At 35.5% G+C, this 12,416-nt stretch overlaps 1 protein-coding gene across 3 annotated transcripts in view; it reads right to left on the reverse strand.

Moving 5' to 3' along the window:
- SPATA16 (spermatogenesis associated 16) overlaps window positions 1-12,416 on the reverse strand; it is a 223,248-nt gene that overhangs the window by 34,332 nt on the left and 176,500 nt on the right. For all 3 annotated transcript variants that reach the window (XM_015588523.2, XM_006910842.3, XM_015588522.2), the window contains 3 exons: window positions 9,870-10,016; window positions 8,693-8,805; window positions 2,123-2,287 (listed from right to left, as the gene is read on the reverse strand). In XM_015588523.2, coding sequence (XP_015444009.1) covers window positions 2,123-2,287; window positions 8,693-8,805; window positions 9,870-10,016 — 425 coding nt within the window. The remainder of the gene's footprint in view (window positions 1-2,122; window positions 2,288-8,692; window positions 8,806-9,869; window positions 10,017-12,416) is intronic.

The raw sequence follows: 12,416 nt of genomic DNA on the forward strand, positions 1-12,416 counted from the left end.
TTTTTTTACTATTCTTTGCTTCTCTAAAACTTCAAAATAATCAAGTTTTCTTTTTTGATTCCATTCAAAGGCAAGTTTAAAAAATTCCACTCTTTGCCATTTTCCAATTTAAAACAGTCCTATACACATGCTGCATATGCGGCTGCAAAGTAATGAAGCCATGTGACAGTCAAAGCTAAAAAAAGAAAGTTCTGTGAAAAAGAACAAATGCCAGTTCAGTTCACTGTGGTATCAAACAGTATGAACCCTTAGATAATCTTTCTGTACTTTAGACATTGCAGAGCTTAAGCAAAAAGGCAGAGAGTTGAGTCACTCACAACTCTTCTATTGAGCAGCTACTGTTTATAAAGCACCGTAAAAGGTATTACTAGGATTTATTTTCTAGGTTAACTCATGCTTGGAAGTTGAAAAGTAAAATCTATTACTCAATAGTGGTAAAATCTTGCAAGGTACATGATTTTAAAATATTTGGCCTGTACACATACACCTATGTACATTAAAAATTTTTTCTAGTAGGCATATAAATTATGAAAATATCCCATTAAATCCTATTTTCCAGGGTTTGAGATGGTAGAATATTGCACTAACATGTTAGGAAGGGATGTCAATAACACTAGTTTGGCACTCTGTCTATATTTTGAAATATAAGTATTACCAGAAAAAAGAAAGCCGTAGATGTGTGGTTAAGAAGACCTAAGTGCAGAAAAAAAGTCCCTTATATTTTTCATTTAAATCTTACATGTGCTTTTCAGGAAGACAGGATCAACATTGTGCCGGCTTCTTAAATTAATATTTTCTTTACTTCCTCTTATCTCCGAGGAGCATTAATCATCTAAAATTGGCTATAATATGCACTTTGAAAGCGCCAACCTTACTGCACTCCTGAATGCCTTATGAATGATAGGATAAACACTTAGCCTTTTAGAAGGCGTTCCACTGCACACAACTATAAAGGTTTTGAAAGTATTACTGCCAGTTTTGACCTAGTAATTCCTTGATTAATAGCCTCCTCCCCTCCCCCCATAGTTGTAATCTTTAGTAAGCATAGTTTTATTATTTAGCTAGTCAGACCACTTTACATGCTTACTTTGAATATCAGTATTTATTTAATACACTTTTACAGGTTCAGACGAACATTATAAACGTTAACAGTTCATGTCTTGATTAATTTGTTATAACTTTAAAAACTCAGAGGGAGGGTTTCTTTACTTATCTGAAAATTACAGGTGATCAGTTTGGGCTGTTCTCATTTTTGCTATGTGCATTCAATTCAGATCTATATTTAGTTTTAACTACTTTCAATTAAAGCCTTTAAGTAAAGAGCCCTTCCCTGCAACACATTAGAACATCCGTATAGAGTATGTATTTCCTTTCCTTGAATGGCCAGCACATTGTTAAGAAATTGTTTTTCAAACAAGGTGCAATCATTTCTAATATTAAGTATGGTTGTAATATACAAATCTGTTTGAAGATGATTTGCAATATTCCTTCAACTAGTTTTTGGCTGGCTCCGTTTAACTGGTCAATTCAGTTTAAAAACACAGTCGTTTGGCTAACTACATTTTCCCCTCAAATAAAATGACTGTTTTATACTAATGTACTAGAGTGTGTGAGTGAGTGAGTGAGTGAGTGAGTGTGTGTGTGTGTGTGTGTGTGTGTGTGTGTGTATGGTACTGCCAACATATATATGACACTGGAAATGAATAAGAAACCTCTAAAGACTATTTTGTAGGCTTGGTTTTCTATACCGCAATTACTCTTTTGCCTCTCACTTTTCTATAGAAAAAAATCATATATTAACATATGTTGGAGTTTAAGAAACAATTTCTTAAAATTTAACTTGAAAAAAACTTGACACACGATGTGAATAATCAGCCCTTCTCCATGTTTTAACACATCACATAGTTCTTGATATAAAAAATGGAGGCTAATTAATATGAGCAAATAAAAAAAGACACGCTCACTTTCTACCTTTTCCAATTTCTTCATTAGAATGCTTCATGAGAGTTAGAGAGTTTGCCCTCAGACTACATTTGTTATGACAAATTTCTTTCAGACCATATCACTATTCTGTTGGCTCAGGGCCTATGAAAGGCTAAAACAAAGAAAAACAAATACTTACCAATTCTGCCTCCTGTTGACTGATGTCCTGTAGATAGGGAATGGTTGCTAGCTCCGCCATTACTTGATTGATCACCTGGGCCTGCTCCTTTACTCTCTGCAATCGGCTGAGGAGGCTGGCGTATTGCAACTTCTCCATCACACCTGAACACGCGCAGAAACTCCCCTAGTCTCCCAGTAAAAGGAAATGTTTTAGAACAAAACCACAGACATAGATAGACCTTTCTCTGGGGATTGAAGTCAGAGTTTGTTATAATATATTTACTTCCTTTTAAGCAATGGTATCTAGTACAAACAAATGTTTCCTTCTGTCATTTTAGAGAATTATCTGTACCCTTTCTTCAAATAGATGAATGCATGTGAAAAGGAACACTTTGCAGGACTGCCAAGAAGAATTTGCAGGTGGCTCTGCGTAAAGAAGTTGGGCCGAGGGAAGAGAGGGGTCTGAAATCACCATGCTCCCAGTGGCGATTCCACAGAGCTGTGTCTGTTTAGAGTGGGGGTACTTTATTTACATCACCAAGGCATTATAAGAATGAAGAGTGGCCCACCATCTTGTTTATATAAAAGAATATTTTTTATGCAAGTTGAATCCTGAAAAATATTATGCATATTAAATTCTGTTTACCCCTATGGCTTACATATCAAATCTTAGCTCTGTTTTTATTTTTAGTTCTCATTGGATGGCATTAAACTCCGGCTCCTATCTCGTGGTATTATACCATTTTATTCTGACTCCTAGGACCATCCCAGCAACTGACATGATCCATCTTGAAATAGATCATTTTGTAACCGCCAATCACCATGAATCTATCGGCTTTCTTAAAATGGGACATGCTTATAATACGGTGGCCCATTTATGTGTTTGCTGCTGCCTGTAATAAAAGGTAAACTTTTTAGCTTCTCTAAAAAGTTTAATACAAATTGTAACGCTTGATATGAGAGGCAAAATTTATCATAAATATTTTACATTTATATTTAGAAAAAAAGTATTTCTGATGAAAGGAAACCTCCAAGGGTTAAAAGAAAAGCCCAAATTTTTACTGTTTGAAGGGTGATGAGAAATTAGAAGTCACAAGAGGATTTAGTTTGGCAATTACATTGCCAAACTAAAAAGGAAGAGAAGATTTGATGACCAGCATCCCTTCATGGCACGATTCCTCCTGGACCACCTACAACAGAATCACTAGGCTTGTTTGTTAACTACATAGAGTCCTGGACCTTACTCAGTGAATCACAGTCTCTTGATATGTGCCTTTAGAAATATGGATTTTAACTAGGTACTCCCCCAAATATTCTAATAAACAAAAGATAAAGAACAAATCACTACCTCGAAGCTTAGTATCTGAGTAAGGACTATTTTAGTTCATGCATGCTTGAAGAACAGATTCCCTCCTGCTCCCCAGAAATTAGAGAAGGCAAACATAATTTTTCCTTCTTAAAATAGAATCTCTTCTAAAGAGGAAAATTATTAGAAACGAGCATCTGAATTTCAACTTGAATTTAGAAAGCAGTTCTTTCTGAGATATCATACTCATATTTTGATTGACACCAACCTTCAGAAGTTAGCACTTTTCTAGAATCTTGGTAATAAAGAAAGGTTGGGTGCCATGGCATTGTATTTGCTGCATTTCTCCCTAGCAGCTATACATGCCATTTGACTAATGTCCCTCTATCCCTGATAATTTGTTCTCTCAGATTAATCATTTAGCTGCAAATTTATAAACCTATAGGAGCGATGCTTGCAAATTGTGAATTTGGGGTCCCTTCTCAAAACTGACAAAATAGCTAGCCTACCCATTTAGTTTAAATGTGTAGCTAGCTGAACAATGGGATTCTGTCAAATAGAGGAAAGCGAGTCGCAAGAGAAACGGTTTTCTTTCTGAAGAAAAATTGCTTTCTTTGTCTTTTAACAAAATAAACAATGAGGTTAGTTGTAGAAAAGTGGTGTAGTGACTGAACTGCAAAGAGCAGAAACAACTGCAGCCTACTTGGGAACGTAAATCTATCAGTGTAATTTTCCAAAACATTAGGACATAAAAATAGAAGAAGGCAATAGTGCTTTGTTAGCTTGGCTCTTGGATGCATAATAAAACAGGAAGTGCTCCCTGCAAATAAAATACTAGGAAAATTTTATAAAATAAATAGTTATAATAAAAATAAAATACTAGGAAAATTAGCGGTTGACTCATAATAGTTACCCATCCCCCCAAGCCAAATGCAGTTTGGTTATCACAAAACTACAGATGAATATTTTATATATACAAGATAGGGCTCTTTGAGAGATAAAGTGAAAAAGAAATAAAAATTAATATCTAATACTAACAGGAATGTCTTAATGCTATTGCTTTAAAAAAATAAAAGCGATAATGAGAAATTAAGAAATTGTCTTAAAAAAGGCTAAATCTAAAGGGAAGTAGCCTTCCCAATGAGACTTCAAGAGTGATCAAAGGGCTCCTTAGCTGCCGGAGAGAGTGTGATAAAGTGGCGATGACCGAAGCTAAAACCTCACCCAAGTTACAATGAAGTTTAGGTAAATAGCAAGTTCAAATGAAGGCTTCAGTCAGAATTGCCTAGATTTAATAGCAGGTATGGATAAATGTTTGGCAAATAAGTGGCACTGTACAATAGCACTGAAAAGCACAACCCAGGTATTTGGAATGTATTTTCATTTGAAATAAGATATAGAAACATTAATCGCAATAAAAGGGGATAAGAAACACATATTATTGTTCATTTCAAATGTGCACGTGTAAACATTTTTTATGCTTCGCTTGGAGGAAATTAAAAGTAAAACTAATGAGATATTAAAATCATGGTTAGTTAGGTCATTTTTTGGCAAGTCAGCCTATGGAGGAGGTTTCATGCATGGCAAGAGATTTTTTTAACTCTTTAACATTTAGCTCAGGAAGTACAGTACATAAGGTTTGAAACTGACAGCAGCCAATAAAGTTAATGAATGGAAAAGCACAGTGACATCAGGTAGCATGTGAAATAATTAGTACAAAGATCCAGAGAAAGAAAAATACCATTAAAGAGAGTTGCTGGTTGAAGGAGGGTTGATATTCAGTGGGATTAAAAGCTACTAGATAGGCAGGTCATAGAATATTTTAGATTATAATTTTTAAAATTCCAGAATCATTCTTGTTCGGCCATATGTTGTGTGCTTAACAAAAGAACCTATAATGATAAGAAAACCAATGTCAGAGGATAAAGAGAATCATTGCTTGAGACATAGAAACCTCCTTTATACCAGAATGTCCTTTGTGTCCTTCACCAACTGTGTCTACCAACTCATGGCAAGAAGTGAACATCTATGTTTCCTGGAAGCCCTACTGTGGGCAGTAGACCTACTCCATGGCTGGAGATGGCACCTCTAATTCTGCCTTTGTGACACAAAGCACAAAGGTGCCTAAACTTTGTGACATGGGACACATCAGTGATCTAAGAAAAAAAATTAGAAACCCACAGGACACTTGCACAATCTTCATTTTAGAAGAATATGTAATTTCAAAGTACACAATTTTTAGAAAGAAAAAGAAAGGTCTGTAAAACAGTCCTTTTGTCAAAGGAAACTAAAACCAATACAAATAATTAAAACTTCTAAAATTCATAATACTTTATGTAGCACTTCAACATGGATTATGGACTTTTAGTCTCATGACAACTCTGTGAGGTGGGCCTGGCAGATATCGGTCTATTTTATAAATGAGAAAAAATAGGTCAGAGATTAAGTGATTTGCCCTGGGGTTACCAGCCAGAGCACAGCCTTGGACTAAAGTCTTCATCTACAGGTGTCACAAAATAAGGTAACAGCTAATAAGGACAACACAATGCCTAAACATTCTAGTGTTATGGCATTTGATCTGACAAGAAAATACACACCTCAAGGGATCTTAAAAACACCATTGAGGGCTGCTCATGTCAGAGTTAATGGTACCATGTAGGAATAATTTCTACTCAGCAACTCATTACTTGCTTCATCAAGCTAGGTTACCTTTACAGCCAATTTTATTCACTCCTGCTTTATGAAGCTGTGGTCAGGTGTATAATAAGAAACCTAGAAGCCAATATTTAGATATACTTGTGGTCCCTGGGTACCTTCAGGATCACTCACTTCAATTCCATTAAAACTCTTTGAGACAATCTTTCAAAAACTGTTACTTTCCATAGAAGCAAACATAGGAAAATTGAAATTCCTTGCAGTTATTAAAGTGGTACTGACTCATTCTAAAGAAGATTGAGTTATTAATTAGATGCTATGAATCTTAATTACTGTATGATTTTCAAATCTCCTTTATAGATACAGAAAGATACATATATATACAAATTTCCAAGTGGCCAGAATGCCCTTTGAAAAGTGAGGAGAAAAGGAGTTAAGAACATTTTTAAAGTACATAATGCCCAGATGGGCCCAACCTGTATTCACAACATATTGTGAGATCTGAGCTGGCAAAAGATGATGTGGTTATTTTCCTGACAAGTAACAGGTATGGCAGGTGTCACCCCCAAAAGCCAGAGCACAGACAGATCACCTCCGCGACATCCAGCACACTGGTGCAACTAGGCTAATCAAGTGTGGACAAAATGAGATAATGCTATGTGGTGATAGTTCTTGTTAGCAAAGCTTTCACTGCTTGCAAGGGCCTGACGATGACAATGACAATGATGTGCGTGGGTCTCTAATTAGGATGGGAAGGTTTGTGTGTGTGTGTGTGTGTGTGTGTCTGGAGGAGGCTGTGATAGAGGGTGAATTGGAGAACAGTATCTAAAATTTGTAGTGGAGCCAGTGAGATTGCTATAAAGTATTTGTGTTCACCTGAAATTCATATGTTGAAGCCCCAACACCCAGTGTGATGCTATTTAGAGAGGAGGCCTTTCGAAGGTAATTAAATGAGGTCATGGGGGTGGGGCCCTTACAATGGGATTAGTGCCCTTCTAAAAAGAGACAGCAGAAGGCTTGATCTCTGTCATGTGATGACATAGCAAAAAGGTGGCCAATTGCAAACCAGGAAGAAGGCCTTCATCAGAACCCAACCATGCTGGCATCCTGATCTTGGACTTCTAGCCTCTAGAACTATGAGAAAATTAACTTCTGTCATTTAAGCCACCCAGTCTGTGGCATTTTATTCTAACAGCCTGAGATGACTAAGACAGACATAGATTTCTTATTAATAGAAATACAAGGGAGATAATTAGGTATAACACAGTTTTGGAGCTATGCAGTAGGAAAATCAGTAAAAATGTGCTTTTGTATTTGTAATGCATAGAATTTCAAGTCATTCAACTGTATTAGGAATTTTATAGCTTTTCTAAAATGCAGAATAATGTTACTGAGCAGATAAACTGTTGAACAGATGTTAAATTGCTATTTGTGATGACCGCTTGGTTCTCCTTGTAAGGTAAGAACATCAAATCAATGACATAATACGAAATCTACAAAAAGAAAATTCTTTAATATTTTCTGTTTGCAGGCTTTTCAAAAAATACAGTAGTCCCCACTTATGCTTAGGGGATATGTTCCAAGACCCCCAGTGGATGCCCGAAACCATGCAGATAGAACCAAACTCTATATATGTTTTTTTCCTATGCATACATACCTATGATAAAGTTTTACTTATACATCAGGCACAGTAAGAGATTAACAAGAATAATTAGTAATAAGGTAGAATAATTATAACATACTGTAATAAGAATTATGTGAATGTGGTCTCTCAAAATATCTTATAGTACTGTACTCACTCTTCTCGTAATGTGAAATGACACAATGCCTTTGCGATGAGAGGGAGTGAGGTACTCAGAATGGTGTCAATTTAAGACATGAATTATTTATTTCTGGAATATTCAATTTAATAATTTTGGATTGTGGTTGACCTCAGGCAGTTGAAACCACAGATAAGGGGGGCTACTGTATTAGAAAAGAGAAACCTGCAGCCTTTATAGCCTGAGAATGAGAGGTTTCCTTTATGTACTTTTGGTACAATAGTTTAAATTCTGTAAGATAGTACAACATAATCCAGGTCTTATTTTGGGCTTTTTAAGACTGAAAAGAAGATGGGACATATTTCTCCTGGATCAGAAAAAAGGAGATTAGATAATTTACATTAAAGGTATACAAAGAGTGATTGCCAGAGTTTAGAGTAGCGTTGAGTTTATTCATATGGTGTGGTGGTGCTAGCTTGAAAAGATCTGAATTCTTGTGTAGGAAACGAGATGGTTATAAGCAAGAGTTTATAGGGAAAACATGTATTTGCTAAAAATTTGTTATTGATTTGAAATGAGGAATTCACTGCAACCTTGAATTAGATATCAGGAAGGCCCATAGAAAGGCATTTTAAAGAGATACTAGCCTAATAAATGTTGAAAATTGCATAGCATTGTAATATTTTTAAAATATAAAAGGAATAAAATCATTACCTAAACTTTGGTGGTTTTGCAAATGAGGTTTACTATGAAAGTTTCTAAAATTCTCCAGTATGTGCAATATTTGCACCATAAACTTTCCATACTTCTAGAATTTTCTAATATTTGTACATTGGACAAATACTAACAAAACCCCTCATATACTTACGTTCAGTTGGGTGCTTCTAATAAAATCCAGTATTGGCAAGATTCTCTTCCCCATTGTCTCCATGTGTCTCACTGTGTCTTCTCTGGTCAGCAGGCAGAAGGGAGTTTTATGTTCTAAAAATTGTAACAATAAACTTTTATACTATTTTTCCAGACTTCCATTTCAAAATGCTTTCTTTAGCAAGCTATAAAGAGATATCTCAATGTTAACAGATATGAAATCTTTAGTATAGAAACCAGTCCCATCCCTAGACCACATATATACCAATGAAAGATCAATAAGAAGAAAGGCGGAGGAGACACTACCCTTTAGAAACTATCGTTTATTCATTTTGTTGTGTTTCCTGATTGAGAGATCTAAGAGACAGCCTACAACAATTCACTTCTCTCTGTAGAGTATGTTTTTCCTGAGTTGTAAAAAAAATGTTGTCATAAATGTGTCTGATTCTTGTCTTGTTTCTCCCAGGTATTATTCAAGTGTGTAGATCCCATTGACTTTGAATGTAGCTCGAAGTTAAGATAAGCCTCCGAGGATACAGTGCCAAACAAAACACAAATCCTTAATTATGTAGGTAGAGCTGAAGGAATAAATTTAACCTGGTCATAAATTTAGCCCACAATTTGGAGACTTCAACTCTCTGTGAATATTTTCTGAATTTTTTTGGAAGTTTCAGCTAGAATTACTGAACACCATTTAATTATAATACTCTCCAGGAGAGCTAAGCTCTTGATTAACTACATAAGAAAAGAATGGAACAGATATCAATACAATAGCAGATAATCCAAGTGATTTAAGGTTGTTGCTGGCTATATTTTTTATTTCATAAAATAGTTTTATTGTATAATTGTCTTCTACATTTGCTAATTGATGATGATAAAGGCTTGTATTCCTTAAGTATGCTATGATTAGATGTTGGTAAGAGGATGGTTAGGGTGAGAGGAAGGTGGAGACTTTAGGATTGTGTTTGGTTTCAGGGGAAGCTTTCCTGGAACCTGAATTTCAGGCATTGTTAACTAACCCACAGAGAAGACTGGAAGGAGTTAATTATAACTCAACAAACATTTTGGGGGGCCCAGGCTCTACTATATGCTAGGCCTTATGATGAATAGACTTGATGGATAATGTACAATTCCTGCCTTACAAAGATATTAAAAGATAATAACGCCAGGTGATTTACCTGTAAATGTTGGCAGCTTCCTACTTGATACTTTTTCCAAAAATTTCCCATCTTCTTTGTTTTTGAATCCAAGAGTTAAGAGATATTGTTGGGGAGGAAAAGATGACCAGTCAACTGTCTGAGGCAACATGTGCAGTCCTTGAAGGTCTGAAATATGACAGAAAAATAACTAAAGACTTTGTTATCATATTGTTTTCAGGGTATTTTTTCCCCTAGATTTCAGGAATTGTACTTGGAAAAAAAAAACATAAAGTACAGATATTAAAGATACAAAGTAAAAGTATGTGCATCAAAAGGTCAAATAGCTGATATATCATAATCATATTTCATTATTTATACTTTTCTTAAAATAGGAACAAACACATGGCATAGTAATAAAATATGGCTAAATGTCACGGTCCTCCTTCCTTATATTCAAAATAATAGAAAATTCAGGACCAGCTTGTAGCCGTAATATATTTCTCTGTGACTCTTTGCAAGAGAATCTGATTTTTTTGTTCGTGGTTTAATATTTAAGGAAATAATGTTAAATGAGAGGAAAGAGAAAAATCATTCAGTGAGAATTAAAATACAAGACTAACTAATTTAGTTGACTACCCTGCTTCATTGTAGAAGAAAATTTGAAATGATAAATGTACTTACTTTTGTAATTAGACTTGGAAATGATTCAAGTGTCATGAAAATCGTTCTAAAACAACTCAGTTCTTAACGACTGTAAGAGCTCGAGTTTACTGAGTACTTATTTTCTACTTTCCCTTGTTCTAAGTATTTTGGGTACATCGTCCTTTTCAATCGTCATGACAACTTTACAAAATCGGTGATGTTGTCCCCATTGTACAAACAGAAAGTTGAGGTACACGAATGGGAAGTGACTTGCCTGAGAATCCAGCTTGTAATTCTCCAGAGACCACAGCCCTAACCACAGCACACTGCTCTCTGCTCGTTTGGCTCTGGGTTACTTTTGGGATAGGGACAAACGTCAGCCACTGGGTCTTGGAACACAGATTCACTTAATTCATTTCCATTCTGCGTTATAAGGCTTTTGTTTAATGTAAAAGGCTTCTCAGATAAAGGATGATGAACAGAGAGTTTAATGAGCCCTCCCAACTTAACACTGCCAGAAAGGGAAAAAAGCTGAAATTCCAAAAATCCTTGAATTATGATTTAGTTAAAGATCGATTTTTAATGTTGAATCAGAACTCGAGTGGTAATGATTCAGACATGTCTTCACTGTTTATCTGTATTATTTTTTTAAAAAAGTCGACATAGTAAATCATGTGTTTTTATTTACCCTTCCCACCCACCCTTTTTTAGCTATAAAACCCTTTGTACAAACTACAATTGACTGAGATGCCCAATGTTTAAGGCTGATAAAATTAGAGTTGTTTCTTGGCTATGGTTTGCTCTTTAATCTGATTTTGCTCCCTGACTTAGAAGGCCCCAGGACTTCTTGGCCAGGCTGGTGATGAGGTCTGGGATTGTCCTATGGGAAAGACCTTGGCTTCCTGGGTAACTCTGGATGACCAGAGGGCCTCTGAATGGGTGTGGGTAGGCTTTATAGCTGTTCTGACCACCCCATTCCTTTGGTATATCTAGCTCATTTACATAGAAGTCTCTGAGATGCCCTGAAGTCTCCTGTCAGCACCAGACAGGATTCAGCTCAGAAAGGACACCTTCAAGACTTTTAGGCCTACGGCTGATGTTTTCCTGGAGGCCTCAGAGTCCTGAAGTTCAAAATAGATTAGGGTGTATTGTACAGAGACTGGTGTTTGTAGTGGATTGCAGGAAGCATCTTGAGAGTTGGCATTTTCTGGTGCAGCTCTATTGCCAGAAATGGCCTGATGTTTGAGAACTCTATTATATAAATAACAAAGACTTTGAGAGATCAGCATCTTCTTGCTCTTAAATATTTAGTGTATAAAGAAGAAGCCAATACTAATAGTGGCAGTGATTAAATTGATGAGTGAAACTAATGTTAACACTGTAACTAATTTATTATAAAATATGTTTGCAAAAATAGAAAGTTTTTTTTCCTTTTGATCCTATGTTTCATCCTACGAGTATTGAATTCATTATTAACTTCTAGTCAAAATTTTAAAATGTGAGAGGTCCCTACGTATATTGTCGAATTTAGAAAAAATCATTTTTTAAAGTATCGTTCATATTCCATTTGTTTGCAGAGTAAATTGCAGTTGTATGAACATTTAGCCTAGCAGGTGGTCTATGACCCAAAATGATGGAAACACTTACCAGATGCCGTTTATCTCATGTAACATTAATTTGAGTGTTAATTGTTCTCAATTTTATGCTCATAAACCTGTACCTAGGTCTGAAGAGCCCTGTGCCTCTGATGGATATGAAAGTTAACCACATTTTATTGTCTTTTGGTGGGAAAGTTGAACTGATTAAAAATGTCTTCTTTGCTCCTGTCATGTCAGAAGAAAACTTGGGACAAATAAATCTTTTCATTCCTTCCTTTACAATTGATCACAATTGGAGATGAAATTTAGATGACTATGACCAAATTTATTATTAAAAAAAGTCAGT

The sequence above is a fragment of the Pteropus alecto genome, unplaced genomic scaffold (assembly GCF_000325575.1).
Source record: "Pteropus alecto unplaced genomic scaffold, ASM32557v1 scaffold33, whole genome shotgun sequence".
NCBI lineage: Eukaryota > Metazoa > Chordata > Mammalia > Chiroptera > Pteropodidae > Pteropus > Pteropus alecto.